This window comes from Populus nigra, chromosome 12 (assembly GCF_951802175.1).
Source record: "Populus nigra chromosome 12, ddPopNigr1.1, whole genome shotgun sequence".
NCBI classification, from domain to species: domain Eukaryota; kingdom Viridiplantae; phylum Streptophyta; class Magnoliopsida; order Malpighiales; family Salicaceae; genus Populus; species Populus nigra.
Window position 1 is genome coordinate 471,684 of NC_084863.1, and position 17,070 is coordinate 488,753.

Genomic DNA, 17,070 nt, shown 5'->3' on the forward strand with positions numbered 1-17,070 from the left:
TTTGCTTTGAGAGTGGCATCAGTCAATTTTGTGTTAGCTAAGTTCTTTGCAAGTATTAAGAAGATTGTCTAGAAATGTTTTTAAGGTTGTGTGGTTGTGTTTGATTAGTGTTTTAGGATAGATGATAGGAATCTGTTTGGTTGAAGAGTAAAGTTTTGGACTTTAAATACATGGAGATGCGTCTTTTGTCTTCTTAATCTCCGCCATTCCGTCTCTTCCTCCCTAAATGTTACCTGATTTCTTCAAGCTGAACACACGTTTAAGGCATTGAACCGTACAAATGGGTGTTTTGCTCAGTGGGAGTTTTGCTAAAGTGTTGATCAAAATCGGTTTACATTCTATGGTCGCTAACATGGCATGTGGTCCATGGCAGCACCTTACGGGATCCACGAGCATCGCTGACCAGTCACGACCAGTGATGGCCTTTCATCACGTGTTCCACTTCAGCCATATGAAGATTGAAAAGTAGCAGCAAATTGAAAAGCATATGGAGGAGGGGAAACCACATGCGTAGAGGACCTATTAAATGACCAATAGAAGGCCATTGTGCATCCTAGATTTTCCTCAAATTACTTAATACACACGGTTTAATTCAAAGCTTAAAAAGATGTTACGTTTTGACTTGAAGGATGAATCCATGGAAGTGCCCCAACCTCCTTCCTAGTGGGAGGAAAGTCACCGTTTTAGTGTGGCTTGCTTGAGAGGGGATCTTCATGCATATTGCTATCATTTTCAGCCACATTATTGGTTATGGAAATGAAACAACATGGGTTTGAAGGAATTCCGTATCGAGTTTAACGTGTGAGCGAGGATTTTCACAGCCCTCGAGAATAAGAAGTTTAAGATATTTATATACAAGACGGCCAAAAAATCATTAATCTTGGTTGTTAGTTTAAAGTGGTGTCTTTTCATGTATTTAAGCCCTCAGGCGTGCAGATTCATGTACAGGTCCTAGTGACTAAGTGCAGATCTCTTCAATGTCCTGGACTCGAATGTGTAGCATTAATTTGTGGCCGCACTATCCGTTCATAGAGCCATTGACATTAATTTATGGTGACCTGCTGCTCATCTTAGCTTGATTATGAATGCTGAAAATGTGATAGGCTTTTCTAACTGTATTCAGAATTACTTCCAAAAACATGTGATTAGCAATGTCATAAGTGCAGGCTTGTTGATATATCATCCACTTGGACTGAAGTATTTCTACAAATTTCTTAACAGCAGTCTCAGTTGCAGTTGATCATCCACTTATGTTTCTTGCGTATTCGTTTTCTCTGGTCTAGTTTGAGTCTCATTTTTATATTGCAAATATTTCAACTTCTTGTTGTTATTGTTGAACTTGTGGAAAAATTTGGAAACAAATAGAATACAGAGAAGAGGGGAGAAGAAAAATAGATAGCAGAAGGAAAGGAAGCAGGTGAAGAAAAGAAGATGAATGATCTAGGCCTGAAGAACAAGGCTCTTGCCTAGAATCAGGTCATCGGTGAAAAAATCAGCCTCTTTCCTGTATGTTCCCCTGCCAAAGTCAAGGTTGTAAGAATCTGCAAGACCTTCCACGAGGTCGAATTCGGGTTCCCATCCAAGAACATGCTTTGCTTTGTCAATCGAGGCAAAGAAATGCTGCATTAAACACAAAACAGAAAGTAGTCGTTACCATGTTTTAAGCTAATAACGTTAATTGGGTATCGAAAATTCTGTCAGAAATTACCTGGTCACGGAATGGAAACGCCTTCTTTTTCCCGAAGTCAAAATCTTTAGGGTTGTAGTGAACAATCTCAGGTTCTGGGAACCCAGCAGCCTGAGAGAAAAAAGATCAAACGATATAGTCAGATACGTTAATTCAGCAAAAAAGCCACAGAAAGAGCTACAAAACTTTAACTACCTAGTATATAGTCAGTAGTGCATAATCCAGAATTACCTTCGCACATGCCTTAGCTAATCCATCAAAGGTGACATACTTCTCTCCTGATATGTTAAATACTTGCTGGCTGGCCTTTTCATTACCAAGAACCTGAATGAAAGCCTTTGCCAAATCCTGGGAATTTTGAACTCATCAGGTCAGAAACTTGCTTTCATGTTACTCATGCCAAAGTGGCTTTCAGAATAACTGAAATGCATGATGGAATCGAAGATTTTCTTACCTTTACATGACCAAGTTGAGTCATTTGAATTCCAGAGTTGGGAATTGGAATCGGGCGGCCTGCTTTCAACCGATGAAAGAACCACTCTTCAACAGGGTTGTAGTTTAAGGGCCCATAGATGTAGACTGGTCTTATAGAAGTCCAGTTGACGCCCCTTGATTCTAGTAAGCTCTCTGTCTCAAGCTTTCCCTTGTGCCTGCTCTTTGGATCAACTGCATCTTTCTGTAACCAGACAATACCTAGTTAGAAGAGATATGTTACCAGAAGATTCAGAAAAAGAAAACCTGTTCTTCGCGATTGTTCAATGAGTTTCATAAATACTGCTATCAGAACTACCTCGCTGTGCGGTAAAAGATCAGATTTGAGGTAAACTCCAGCTGAAGAGCAGTATATGAACCTGGGAATTAACAGAACTTCAGATTTCCAAAGACAGCAGCAGTTATGGAAAGGCTACAGAGTTCGTAAAGTTTCCTGATTTCTTATAACTTAACTATAATTCATCAAATTTCACCTGCATGATATTTAAATAGAAAAGACAAGATTTTGAGCATGTAATTAAACAACATTTTTCTATTGAATTTCTGCCGAAGAACTGAGATGCTTATGCAGCATGCAATTCTGAAACGTTGAATTTCTCTTATGTAGCAATATTAAAGATCGGCTGTATCAACTAAATGTGTTGAAGATAACAAATGTGGTTTTGCATGAGATGCATGGAAGCTATCAAGGTTTAGGGAATTTCATTATCAATACCAAGAATCAAACCCATACCCATACCGAAATTCGAAACAAGTGACATAGGACCAATTGAAGGCTCAATAAAAGCTAGCAATGAAATGATCATGCACATGACTTCTAGAATTGTAAACAAAATCATCAAAAAACTGTTGAGAGCTTACTGTTCTAGCTTTGGTAGAGCATCCAGTATAGGTTCAACTTCAACTGCCTCGCGGCCTGAAACCATTTCGAAAAGATAAATAGGTATCAGAAGTAAAGAGCAGAACATTTTGCCAGAATTCATTGCTGTAAAGTAAAGAAAAGATGTAATGATAAGACATTGCATACCATTTATGTCATAGACAACATCAAAGCCTTTTGCAGCAAGACTGGTTTTCACAAATTCAAAATCCTTCCTGTCTCCTTTCAAATGCAAGATCTAGAAAATCATGATCAGTAACAAAAATCTTAACCTACAGAGTCCAACACTATTACCTTCATTTCTTTACAGATGAAACTAATAACAAGCAAGAATCTTTTCATCCCCATTAGGATAATAAATACCTTGGAAGAAAAATCAGCATAATCCTGGTCTGATTCACCTGGCAACGGTTGAGTAATTGGTGCTTTACCTCTGGTAAACAAGGTCACCTGCCAAGAAGCACCACTACAGTTATTTTCCATTGAAAATTGATGGATACCAAAACGTGAAAAATTGAAAGAAGATACTAAAAAGAGACAAGGATAAGACTACCTGATGACCCTCTTTGACAAGAAGTCTAGACAGGAACACACCAATGAATCTAGTGCCTCCCATTATAAGAATGTTCTTGGAACTTGATGCTGAAACTTGTAATGCTCCCTTTGTCTGCCATACCCTTCTCTTACACTGCAAGAAAAAGCAAACAACTGTTAAGACATTAGACATGCACTAATCTTAAGCAAATAAAGAGATAAACAGCAAGACATACCCGAACTTGAGAGTGGAGTCTGGTGCCATTGAAGTCAGAGAGAGAGGAAGGAAGAAGAGAGAAAGAAGGCTGAGTTTGCTGCTGCACAGCCACCAACCTAGCCATGGTATGCTTGTACCTCTCTAGTCTCTGCTACTACTATCCTCTCTTTGCCTTTCCAAGTTTCTTGAAACAGAAATTTGAAAGTTTCTGGTTCTGCCCCGTCTTTCCTTTTCTTTTATTTATTTTTTCTTGGTTTCTAACAATTTAGGATAAGACAATGACTCAATCATCCACTCCACTTTGGTTATATCCACAGCCTCTCATTCATGCACAACATCACCACCTCTTGTTCTCTTTAAGTAACCTACTGTATCGGTGACCCGTGCGACACCATGTTCAAGTAAAAAATATTTGAGAATACAAAAAGGATGCTCTTGATGATAATGATATTAAAAAAAAAAAGCAAGAAAAAACTGATACTCGTTTTATTAATTCGATCAGATCCAATAAAATTGGATAATTTAGTAACTGATTTAAATTATAAAATATAATAGTAAATAAACTATAAAAAATATTTAACAATAATTAGTTAAAACAAAAGAACCATTAATATTATACCTTGGAGAAAAAAAAGAAAAAAATCATCGAAAATCCACTATCATTTTATTGTGAACATCACCCATTACAAAGATTTAAATAACGATATCAGAAGAGGTTGCATGTGTCACTAGAATAACATTTTAAAAAAGCAAACCAAACAAAAAACCCGAGATAATCCAATTAAATAAAAAAAAAATGTTAAAACATATCCATAAAGGAAATGCCAAGATGAGGCAAGAAAGAAGATGAAATGTCCACCGATTCCAAATTAAAGTTCTTCTCGGTGCACGCGTCATATATTCATAGAGGAGACGTCACGACGCGACCTACACCACCGTAAAATAATTTTTTTTATCATTAAAATCAACCACACGTGCCATCCAAAAATAGTGGAGCAGCTGACACGTGCTCGGCATGTGTTACCAATTTTTTTATTTCTTTTTGTTTTTTTTAAAAACTAAACCGCCCCCTGCCCACCTCAATAATAACAAAAAGATCACGCACACAATAACCAAATTACCCTATGACCCTAGGCTTAAGAAAATAAACCCAGGGAAAGTAGTTCTTTTAACTGTGCTTCTAAAAATGAAAAGACAAAGTTATTTTTTCTAATTTCAAAGGTAATATGATAGTTTTATTGTGTAAAATAAAATAAAAAGACAAAAATACCCCTTTATAGAAGACAAACATATCTTTTCTTTTAAGGGCATTGATGTAATTCTATTATGCAGAAAGAACCTAAAAATTGTATCTTATCCCTAATCAATTTCATACAGTCAAAATGGTTCTTTTGCAAAGACGATCACACCCCAACTATTAGTATATATTTTTTCAAGGGTACTATAGTAAATTCATTGTTATTATTCATAGTGCAACGTGTTTAAGTGAACAATGAATTGGCATCCCCTTCTGTTTTTTCTAATTACTACTTTTCTTAGCCCCTAAGTTTTGAAACTAGCTACTAATTAATCATTTATGTTTGAAAAAGTATAAATTAGTCCCTTGATTCTTGTTGACAATGGAATTTTAAAAAGAAAGTGGGCTCTTTTTAGTAAATTCAAAATTTACTCTTTCAGCATTTAAGTTCCAAGAGAAAAATTAGGACGAAGATGTTTAAATAAGACAATGGTCAACCAGAGTAAAGGGGTTAAATTATATATTTTTAAACATGAAGGATTAAGTTATAATTATATAAAAAATCCAGAGACTAAAGGATAAGTTACTCTTTATCTCTTGCCCACAGCAGGAATTGACATTTGTCAAGACAAGTATGAGCCAGCACTCTCCTTTAATATTTTTAATTAAATGTATGGTATGGGAATTGGGACTCAATTAAGAATGAGTATATCTATTTGTGACTAAATTGAAGTTTTTGTTTTTCCTTAAATGGAATTTGGGTAATTAGAATAACTTTGTAAGACTAAAAGGACTGATTCATAAATATGAAGAATTGAATATATTGGATCCACGCGGAAAACGTAAACAAAAAGGTCCCTAACAGAAACTCTCTATGTGAATCAACAAACTCACAGAGCAAACGAGAAGGAGAAGGAGAAGGAGGAGGAGGAGAAGAAGAAGAAGACAATCTCTAAAATGGATCCTATCCAGGTGAGTTAACCCATTCTCTTTCTCTTAATTTTCTCTACAATTCATTGCATCCTGTAGCATACAATTTTGGGGCTCGATCAACCTTCTAGCTTATGCATGAATTTGTACTTTTTATTAGATCTGTTTTTTTTATTGGAGATTATGAGCTTGAATATTGTGTTTTTGAGAAATCTAATGATCTTGATGTTGAGTTGCACTGTAAGTGCCCATGTGATTGGTTTTGATCTGTCAAGCCAAGGTTTCTGATGGGCCAATTTCGAGATTGACAAAGGCATTGTAAGTCTCATGTGGGAGTCAGTTTGGAGAAAGAAAAAGGCATTTTGTTGTGTTTAGTGAAGACCCAATTGGGATATTGCATTTGTTTTTCATGGTTTGGTGGTTTTGATAGAAACTCATATGGGATTTTGAGCTTGTTTTGTTTCGTATAATCATTTTAATCGAAGCCCGAATGAGAAATTGCCGTTGTGTTAAGTCATTTTAATGGATACCGAATGACGTATTTAGTTTGTTTTCAATGTGCTGAATCATTCTAGTAGAAATCAGGTTGGGATATTGTTTTGTTTTCCTTTGTGTTGGTGATGAAGGATTCAGTAATTTACTATATAGTCAATGATCAAGATCTTTAATTTTTGGCAGAGAATTCAAATCTTATAGCATATATTTGCTGTCTAATTTTTTAATTCTGAGATTTCTTTTGGAGTCTAATGATAAGGACTGAATTTATGAAATTTGGAATGAGAGAGTGTAGTGCTTCTTCTAGCATGTCTTCCCCTTTGTTGTTTTCGGTTCTATGAGATGGGAGTATTGTTTTATTTATGAAGTGGAAATCCTGATTGGGATTTGATTGAATTTTGTTTTTCCACGTGAATAATTTATGTTTAACTCTCTTGACAGCCCCCTGTTGAAAATTATGCCAATCCAAAGACATGTTTCTTTCATGTTCTCTTTAAGGTATGTCACGTATCTAATTTGTGTTCACAAGCTTAGCTTTTTTGAGTTAACCTCAATAGAACAGAATGACAACCTTGTGTTTCTTGTTTTCTGCAGGCTGGAGCTTTGGCATTTTACATACTTTCTACTCTGTTTTTTAATAGCTTTGTCATCATTTTTGTGGTGACTGTGCTTCTTGCTGCTCTTGATTTTTGGGTGGTTAAGAATGTGAGCGGTCGGATTCTAGTTGGCCTTAGGTGGTGGAATGAGATAAATGATCTGGGTGAGAGTGTGTGGAAATTTGAATCCCTCGACCAAGAGGTCAGTTTCAAAACTCTTGCTTGATTGTTTGATTTTCAAAATGAATCTCATCCATGTTTATCCTTGTTTTTGCATTAGTCATTGGCCCGGATGAACAAGAAAGACTCATGGCTGTTCTGGTGGACTCTTTACCTAGCAGTAAGTAAATAAGATTTTATTGTTGTCTGCTACTGACTGAAAATATCCTTGGCATATCATAATTGTAAAACATTTGGGATTGGATGTACAAAGAACACTAGTCAAGATCTAAAGAAATGCAAGATAGTGCACAGCTGAAAGTAAATTAAACTATTCATCTCTTCTTTACAAGATCCTGATTGACGAATTTTTATAAGTTGTTATAGAATGGTCTTGTCTGGTTGTGGTTTTTTGCACTTTTTTGATTGTCGAAATTCAGATATAAACTCATCTTTGGTTTTCCTCTCTTTGTACATTTGATCTTTTGTTTTCCTCTCCTTTCTACATTTGATCTTGTTTGCCTTTAACGTTGTAGGCAGCTGCCTGGATTGTGCTTGGAATTTTCTCTCTCATAAGGTTCGAACCAGATTACTGCCTCATTGTTGGAGTATGCTTGACTCTCAGCATTGCAAACATTGTTGGCTTCACCAAATGTCGCAAAGGTGATCAAGGAGATTTTTTTTTTTGGTTTTCAGAGTTTTTATCATTTGCTTAAATTTGTCTTTAGTGCTGTTCATTAGGTCGGGTATTGTTCTTATCCATGTATTTCCTATGGTGGAAAGTAGATGTGGACCATAGGAACTTGAAATTTCTGTTGGTGTAGATGAATCTGACCCAGCCTTCAAGGACTATGTTGAGGCTGTGACACTAGGTTTTGATTGATCACTAGCATACCCTAAATAAAATGCCAAGATAGGCAAGGCATTGATGGGTTCCCAAGTGACACAGCTTCACTGCTGAGTACATTACTAGATAAACCTATCAGATGCCCAATATCTGCATCATGATGCCATCGGCCTCATAAGCTGTTCTGCTTTGAACCTATTAACTTGTCATTAGGATCAAGATCAAATTAACTTCAGAGTTGAGTTGAATTAGTTCTTATGCTATTTTAGATAATATAGCCTCCTTCTAGGCAAGTGTGTGAGGTGAGGGGAAAACTAAACAATTGGTATGATTGCAGATCCGTCACAGTTTCTGAAGTAACCTTGCTAATCACCATAAATATGGATGAACTTAGTTGCTGCTTGCACTGTAACTCATTTTGATTAACTTACTCTGTGCTTGTCCTGGTACCATAGAATTATCAACTAATTCTATTGCAGCTAAAAGTGTTTCTAGCACCTTAACTGTTTCTATAACATTGATCGCTTGGGTCTGTTACCTAAACTCCTTTGGTTATTTTATTCATTTTTTTGTAATTATCAGCAAAGAAATAAAAAGTTATTCTTCTTTCTTTTAGATGCCAAGAAGCAGTTCCAGCAGTTCGCAACCCAGACCATTGCATCTCGAGTCTCATCTACCATACAGTCAGCATTCAGTGTTGTATGAGTCATTCATTGCAGAAGGTGGGCATAAAGCGAAAGTGGTGGCACTTGTTCAAGAGACGTTGAAAATTGGTGTCGGCAGTATACAAACTGGGAGCATTGAGTCGGCTGATTCTTTGAAATTCTGTAGGATACAGTATATATGTTTTGTTGACCTCTGAGACAGTTAATGATTTGTGTAATGAATTACGAAAACTGATAATGTTAGAAAAATAATTTTGCTGTTGAGTGTAATTAATATCATGTTTTTAGCTCCCTTTTAGCACAACGATTTACGAACCAGTGAAGCAGTCTTAACAGGCTTCAATGAAACCTATACAATGCTGTTGCGCCAAGAGTAGCGAGAGTAATTATCTTCATATGTTGTCATGCTCAAATCTATCTAGATGAATTATTTACCGATAAAATCAAGCAGCAGAACAAGCAAAGCAGGCTGAACAAAAGACAGAACAGGTCTTTAGAACAAGGCCTGACAAAACTCTCCAAAGCAACTGGAAAGCATAGGCATAACAATAGATTAAACCCAGTTAAGAAAATAAATATATAGATAATAGATTTGACACTAAACAAGCAGCTAGTAAAACACAAATCTTAACTCCAGGAACAGAAATAAGTATGCCCTAAAGAGCTAGTCTAAGTTTCATGCTCTCTGTCAAGTCTTTTGTTTCAAGCGTTGTCAATTTTTGTTCTCTAATTCGGCTTTCCTACTCTTCTTCTATGTTTGGCTTTACAAGGTGCTGTGTTCGATTAGAAAAATGAAGAAAGAAACATAAAATAAATTAAATTTGGAACAGTTTTGTAATAAAATTTTGTTTTCAAACTAGGAAAAAGGACTCCTCTGTTTGTTTGTTACTTTAAACAAGAGAAAGTGGTTTTACTCACTCAATCCTCTCTTTCGTTTTAGGAAGAGACTAACTTTTTATTTGTTCCAAAATTTATTTATCAAAAAACACATAAATAAAATGAGATTTTTATAATTTGGCTAAACCTCAAGTAAATCCCCCCAACTATATAAGGCTTCTCAATTGAGTTCTTAAACGATTTTTTGTTGCAATCAGATTCTTGTTTTAAGAACATTATCAATTGAATCCCTCTATTCAGATCCATTAATGACTTCCATTTATGTTTCAGGAGTTTGTCCATTACCATAAAAAAATTGTGACGGATTCAACAAAATAAATAAAAAAAACTCAATAGAGATACACAAAGGGTCTTTTTTAGATGAGAAAACTTATTTGAGGACTAAAATGAGATTCAAGTTATAATTAGAGGGCAATTTCGACGTTTTCCCTTGTAGTTCTTACCGAACTCATTCCCAGAAAAACCGTTCGAAATACCTCTTTGCTTACTGCCTTACTCCCTCTAATTTTCTTCTCCACCTCCTCCATCCTCCAAAGATCAAGAAAATAAGCAGCAGCACAGAGAGAAATGTTGCAGTGTATATTTATTCTTTCAGATTCCGGGCAAGTCTCAAAATCCATCAAAAACAAATCTTTCAAATCCATAAACAATAAATCCTTCATCTTTATTTGATCTGATTAATATCACCAACTGAATTTTGTGTGTTTTGTGTGATATTTTGTGACAGGGAGGTAATGCTAGAGAAACAGCTAATTGGGCATAAAGTAGATAGATCCATTTGTGCTTGGTTTTGGGATCAAGTCATTTCTCAAGGTGATTCCTTTAAGGTACTTTTGAAGCTTTAACATTTTTTGCTGGATTCGTTTTGCAATTTTGGAATCTGGGTTTGGTATAATCTGAATTTTTTTGTATAATTCATGTTTATATTAGCTTCTTTTTGGAGTTTTAACTTCTGGGTTTGATTTTATTCTTATTTCTGTGTAATTGAGGTTTATGTTCTCTGTTTTTGGCATGTTTAGTCTCAAGCTAGTATCTTTTTGGGTTTCATTCTGGTACCTGTGTGGCTTTTGACAATGTTGTTTTGCTTCATTTTGGGATTTAAACTTCTGGATCTGATTTCAATCTTAGCTTTGGTCTAGGATTCATGTTTATATTAACTGTTTTTGCCTTGTTTTCTTAAAGCTTTTTTTTTTCAATTGAACTTTTGAGTTGTTTTCAGTTTTTCTATGTTGTTGTTGCTATTGCCATTGTGTTGTATTTTCATTTTCTCTTCTGTTGTTTTGATAGCAACAATCAGTTATTGCATCACCGACGCATTACTTGTTCCAAATTGTCCGAGAGGGAATCACTTTCTTAGCTTGCACTCAACTTGAAATGCCACCTTTGATGGGCATTGAGGTAGATATTGTTAGCTTTATGTGCTTTGTGATTGCAGTGTGATTATGTATGTGTTGAAATCCTTGCCCTTTACCTACTAGATTTTCAGTTTCTTTGCAGAGTAGCTGATGTCCTCTCAGATTACCTTGAAGGGTTGAATGAAGATGTGATAAAGGATAACTTTGTCATTGTGTATGAGGTACTTTTCTGCATAATGTTTTATATTCAGTCATCATTCTAGTTTCTTGATGTGAATTAATAGAATAACATAATTTCTTGCTATATTTTGGGATTATATGGAAATGCCTGGTCTGAGAAGTGGTAATGACTCATGTATAGGATCCAATTACTAGTGATTAGACTGTTTGTTTTGGGACTTCAGAGATAAAGGTTTCAGCACTATGCTCGAGGATCAACCTTAATATTTGTTTGAAAATGGTAATGACTCATGTATAGGATCCAATTACTAGTGATTAGACTATTTGTTTTGGGACTTCAGAGAAAGGTTTCAATGGTATGCTCGAGAATCAACCTTAAGATTTGTTTGAAAATATAAAGCCAGTCTTTCAATACATTATGTCTCTAATTAATAGTAATTACACTGCTTTTCCTGGTGTCCTCTATATTATATGGTATTAAAACCAAAAGATGACATATTTCACCTTGTATATGAACAATACAAAACTGTGTTTGCAGCTTGTATTTTTAATAATTTTTACAGTGAAAAAATTCTGAATAAAAGATTGAAAATAAAGGTGCTTTTCTTTCATTTTTATTTCATTGGTTGAGGTTAAAAGGGGTAAATCCAGAATCTGAAAGTTCTCGTTTGGTTCAAGATTTTCCTCCTTTCCCTGGTTTTTTCCCCTATTTTGTGGTCACAAACCAGCATTTTAATTAAAATTTGCAGCTTTTGGACGAGATGATAGACAATGGCTTCCCCCTGACCACAGAACCTAATATCCTGAGGGAGATGATAGCTCCACCAAATATTGTGAGCAAAATGCTGAGTGTTGTGACTGGTAACAGTTCAAATGTGAGCGATACTCTTCCAGGCGCAACAGCATCTTGTGTTCCATGGAGAACAACAGACATAAAATATGCTAACAATGAAGTTTACGTTGATCTTGTTGAAGAAATGGATGCAATTATAAATAGGTACAGCTATGTTCTTAAATTTTTTCAAGGAAATTAATTGTTTGCATTAGGTACAGCTCCCATGAACTGGTTATTTGAGTGTCTCCATATACATGGTTATTATTTTAGCGTGCATAATTTTGAGTTTTCCTATAGATACTTTGCATATGACTTGACATTACGAAGAGTCTCCATTACAAATTATTTGCCACTAGTACATAACAAATGGGGAAGGGGACTATCTCATGAGTATCACTGGCTGTCTGACTGCCTCAATATGTTTCTTGTATTGAATGCAGATCTGGAGTGTCACTTGCCATTCTTTGGTGTTGAGAATATTATGTTACTATTTTGATTTTTTTCCATACGAACTATTTTACTTTAGAGGCTCTCAGAAACTCCATGTCAAGTAAAGGTCTAAGAAATTTGCTTCTATGGTTGTTATTATTGAATGTTTCTTATATTTATCCTGTATGGTTTCATACTTGAAGTGGCTAAGCAATCTTCTCTTTCAAATGCATTTTTCAGGGACGGGGTCTTGGTAAAGTGTGAGATTTATGGTGAAGTTCAAGTAAACTCCCATATCACAGGTGTTCCTGAATTGACTCTGTCATTTGCAAACCCATCTATTATGGACGATGTCAGATTTCATCCCTGTGTTCGGTTTCGACCATGGGAATCCCATCATATCCTATCATTTGTGCCTCCTGATGGACTGTTTAAGCTCATGAGTTACAGGTTCATAGTGTCTAACACATCCTAAAAGTTTTTTTTCTTTAGTGCCAGTTTGTGATCATTTAGCTTTTACTAATTTGAGGCTTTCCTATCATGTAATATATCTTCAAGATAGATCTGTTTGGGAAAGATGCGGACAATACTTAGAGTTTTATGTCTCTTACTTCTCAGTCACTTTGTCCACATGTATACTGTAGTTTATCTATTTAAATAACTTATCTCCTTTATCCAGGGTTAAAAAGTTGAAAAGTACCCCGATATATGTAAAGCCACAAATTACATCTGATGCTGGGACATGCCGCATCAATGTGATGGTTGGAATACGAAATGACCCTGGAAAGATGGTTGACTCAATAACAGTGCAATTTCAACTGCCTTCATGTGTTTTATCAGCTGACGTGACTGCAAATCATGGAGCAGTGACCGTCTTCACAAACAAGGTAACTTCCTGATACCTTTAATGTTTGGTGAGAAAAATTATCTTGGCACCTTTCATTATGCAGCGCAAAAAGTAAAAAAAAGAAGAAAAAAGATAATGAAAATGCTAATTCAGTGCCACCCTTTTGAACATTTATATTATTACATGACAAATCTTCGATTGCAGCTGAGTTATAAAGAAGGGCTGTGAATTTTATTTTCTTGGGTTAAAAATGAAAAAGGAAAATTCTTTCAGGCTGGATTCTATCTTTCTTTGTTTTTTTTACATGGCTGATTTTGGTTATTACAGCTGAGTTTGATTATTTAGTTTGTTAACATGTATGTGCAGATGTGCAATTGGTCAATTGATCGAATACCGAAAGATAGAGCCCCTGCATTGTCTGGAACACTCATGCTTGAGACAGGATTAGAGCGCCTTCATGTATTTCCCACATTTCGAGTGGGTTTTAGGATCCAGGGTGTTGCCCTTTCTGGCCTGCAATTAGATAAATTGGATCTCAGGGTTGTACCAAGTCGTCTTTATAAAGGCTTTCGAGCTCTCACAAGATCAGGACTATATGAAGTTAGGTCATAGATTTTTGTATCCGATCAAGATAAATTCCAATTTGTTTTGTTGCTTGGCATATGATTTTTTTTGTTCTCATGTATAATAGTATGAATGCCAGTTGATCCATGTAGTTACACGATACTTTCAGAATTTCCAATTTGGACTCGTATAACATTTTTTTAACGAAGTTAATTGTGATTGTTTTTTCATCACTGAAAGCGTTGGCTCTCATTGTCAATCCTTTCTGTTTCTAGATGTTGCTTTCCCGTCACAAAAGGTCCTGCAGTGTCCCTGTGGACAAACTCAGGACAATTAAACGTTGAGACTCGCATCACCAGAATAGTTAATATGCAGGAGTGATGCACTGAAGATAGAGGATGGAACATGTTCTGCATCAACTTGATAATGCTACCAAACACCGGAGGAATGATGCAATGAAGAAAACATTATTGCAAGACAAATTTGACATTGGACATAGATCTAACTATCAATTTGACACTTCCAAATAAAAAATAAAGAAAGCAGCAAAGGCAACAACAAAAACAATGAATCCCAACGTACAAAATGTTGGATAAATCTATAAGAACTCAATTAATCAAACAGTCACTTTATTCACTCTGAAGGAATCCATGACTTGGCGAAGATCATTTTCCTCTTCTACAAATACATTTTCTGGTGTCTGTAATCTTAGCTCATACAGTCTGTTGTTTTCAACTCCAAGAACTGACAGATACCGCCGGTTCCATTCCAAACGAACTACTCTTTCTTGAGGCATAACAGCCAGTTCATTGTTATTTGCGTAGGACTTGATGTTTACCTGATAACATGATGGTTTGATTAGAAACAGTCTATGCACTTAAAAGGAAAATAATCTTCACCGCAATAATCACTAGCTAATAAGCTCTGTCATGCATTGTGAATGACTTCTTTCAACACGAAACAACTTACCTCAACTTGGTAATAAAGCTTTCCATCATCTGCGACTCTTGAGGATGTTGAAATAATATTTGATTCACGCCTGACGCCAAGTCTAGTAGACATGAACTCAGTCAAATACTGCTTAAGTACTTTTTTTCCAGCTTCTTCTGGGGGACCCAAGTCTTCAACACTCTTGTACTTTGATGACGAAGGAGATGACAACTCCACTGAGAGATTTTCATCAAGAACAAAAGGATCCCTGAAGAATATATCAGCTCCTGCACCTCGAACTTGAATCCAATTCTGAGGGTACTTCAATGAATACCCATCAAATTGATCAATGTATTCCCTGAACCCAACAGACCGTTGAGCAAATGCAATATTGTTGAAACCAACTTCTGAGAAAATGTAACTTGACAAGATCAATGCCATTGCATTTCTCCTTGGAACTGCAAAAGCTTTAGTCTGATTATGTTTACATAAAAAAATATGTTGTGAGAAGCAATTTGAAGTGGCTTAATGGTAAGACAGAAAGGTGCATATCAGATAAGAAAATGGGGATATTTTATCATCCAAAAAACATTCAGGGTACAGCAACATAAAAACACATAACCCGTTACAAAGCTACTTAATAAGAAGACTAAAGGTAACATCGTCATGAGATCAAAACTCTTTCAGCTAGCATGTGTTTGCTAGGTGGGATTCCTACAAAGCCGATGCTTGCGTGCCAATGGCCATTCAATTTGAATCTAATGGGTCCCTTTCTACCATCTCTTTCAAGCGCCCTAATGACCATCGGCATTGTGCCTTATAATTGGAACATCAGCATTCTAGACCCACCCACCCCCACAAGAAAGTGATGCCTGAGAATATCATGATCCCGTTTCTAAAGGAGGGAAATCACATACAAACATTCCCTGCAAACCATAGGAATCCTTCAAATTTCAGTTTCCAACCCATTGGAATCCTACATTCTGCCTTGTCAGCTTGACACCTAATAGCTGCTACTGGCATTCATTAACTAGTTACTTTCACGTATATTTGGTCATGTGAGACTAAGAGATCATGTTTACTGTAATACAACTGGACTACCTTAAATCTAGTCTAAGTTATATACTGGCTAAAGAAACCATATGCAAATATACTAAAAAGATCATGCCGCTCAAATCATTTACAATAATCCCAAAAATTCAAACTCCTACTCTCTCGCTTTTTTTTCATATTTCACATTTGGGTTCCTAGCTACAAATGGGGATTTAACCATGGAAAGTACACCAAATTCACGTTTCATATCAAGAACAAAGAAGTAACCATGGAAGGGAAAAGCTAGAGGCATGAAGGAAAGAAACTGTCTGAATGAGAAATTATAGTTTTTTGAAAGACAAGATATACCAGTTGTTTGTTGTGAGGAATGGAGCTGAAGCAAGTGGAATTTGGCGAGATGGGCATTGAGCAACTGAGCCAAGTAGGACGAGAACGAGTAGGGTGGGGGAGTTGAGTTGGAGGAGGAAACGAGTCAAGAATTCTTGCCATTTCTTGATGAGTTTGCGACATACAAAGTACAAACTAGTGTCAGTGTGTTTTGTTGAGAGGGGATAGAAAGGTCGAGGATGAGATGGAGTAGGGTCAAAGCTCACGTGTTTGAATTGTATTGGACACCTGATTTAGTTTTCTTACGAGGAAATTACATGGGCCTTCATGTTAAGACTTGACCCAAAATAAAGCGTTTAGATTTTCAATCTGGAGCCCATTATTTTTGTTTATTGCACTGATATTAAAACCAGGCCCTGGTCCACTCGCTCCCTGGCCCAAGATAAGGTCCAAAAGGTAGTAGGAGCCTATCATCCATCACAACAGTGACGAGGGATGGCTAGCCCTGGTGCCCTCAACATAGGGATAAGACCATTGACGTGGCTTCCCCTAGTTTGTTTGGCACAACCCCAACAACAACAATTTAATTTGACCTTTTCCGCCATTGTTGAATGAAGGAGCCATGTCTTTCTCCGTGGCCACCCTCAAAAACCATGTGCTTTTCTGTATACTTGGTCATGGTTCAGCTGTCCTTTTTCCATGGGTAAACTCAAATGTCTTTTGATTTCCATTCTTTGCTGCACCTTTTTCTTTCATCGGTGAGTTAATTTTGGTGAGTTAACCCGAATTTATTTTTTGATATTTATTCAAAATGAAGTGTTTTTGACAATTCTTTTTTGAAAAAAACTAAACAACAATGTTTTGAATATAAAAATATTGGTTTCGATCTAGCTCGAATTTTAACTTAACCAGGT

General features: G+C 36.1%; 4 protein-coding genes across 5 annotated transcripts; 2 read left to right on the forward strand and 2 right to left on the reverse strand.

Moving 5' to 3' along the window:
- Window positions 1–1,294: 1,294 nt before the first annotated feature.
- Window positions 1,295–4,082, reverse strand: LOC133669182 (chloroplast stem-loop binding protein of 41 kDa b, chloroplastic). The gene is made up of 10 exons (XM_062089233.1): window positions 3,830–4,082; window positions 3,613–3,747; window positions 3,423–3,509; window positions 3,207–3,297; window positions 3,041–3,095; window positions 2,478–2,538; window positions 2,142–2,363; window positions 1,919–2,035; window positions 1,709–1,798; window positions 1,295–1,620 (listed from the first exon to the last, which is right to left on the reverse strand). The coding sequence occupies exons 1-10, from the start codon at window positions 3,932–3,934 to the stop codon at window positions 1,441–1,443; spliced, it is 1,143 nt and encodes a 380-aa protein (XP_061945217.1). The 5' UTR covers window positions 3,935–4,082; the 3' UTR covers window positions 1,295–1,440.
- Window positions 4,083–5,873: 1,791 nt separating this feature from the next.
- LOC133669166 (Golgi apparatus membrane protein-like protein ECHIDNA) lies at window positions 5,874–9,009 on the forward strand. Its single transcript, XM_062089212.1, has 6 exons — window positions 5,874–6,019; window positions 6,914–6,970; window positions 7,067–7,270; window positions 7,349–7,408; window positions 7,764–7,890; window positions 8,691–9,009. The coding sequence occupies exons 1-6, from the start codon at window positions 6,005–6,007 to the stop codon at window positions 8,777–8,779; spliced, it is 552 nt and encodes a 183-aa protein (XP_061945196.1). The 5' UTR covers window positions 5,874–6,004; the 3' UTR covers window positions 8,780–9,009.
- A 1,084-nt stretch (window positions 9,010–10,093) lies between these two features.
- Window positions 10,094–14,079, forward strand: LOC133670225 (AP-3 complex subunit mu-like). Of its 2 annotated transcripts, none has more exons than XM_062090741.1 (8): window positions 10,094–10,242; window positions 10,368–10,463; window positions 10,924–11,034; window positions 11,123–11,212; window positions 11,921–12,168; window positions 12,676–12,885; window positions 13,115–13,322; window positions 13,649–14,079. In XM_062090741.1, the coding sequence occupies exons 1-8, from the start codon at window positions 10,204–10,206 to the stop codon at window positions 13,892–13,894; spliced, it is 1,248 nt and encodes a 415-aa protein (XP_061946725.1). In that variant the 5' UTR covers window positions 10,094–10,203; the 3' UTR covers window positions 13,895–14,079. The 2 variants fall into 2 exon arrangements, with proteins under 2 accessions (XP_061946725.1, XP_061946726.1); XM_062090742.1 differs by having other exon boundaries at window positions 10,184–10,242; window positions 10,368–10,449.
- Window positions 14,080–14,458: 379 nt separating this feature from the next.
- LOC133670226 (psbP domain-containing protein 1, chloroplastic-like) lies at window positions 14,459–16,417 on the reverse strand. Its single transcript, XM_062090743.1, has 3 exons — window positions 16,178–16,417; window positions 14,816–15,250; window positions 14,459–14,684 (listed from the first exon to the last, which is right to left on the reverse strand). The coding sequence occupies exons 1-3, from the start codon at window positions 16,337–16,339 to the stop codon at window positions 14,463–14,465; spliced, it is 819 nt and encodes a 272-aa protein (XP_061946727.1). The 5' UTR covers window positions 16,340–16,417; the 3' UTR covers window positions 14,459–14,462.
- Window positions 16,418–17,070: the final 653 nt, after the last annotated feature.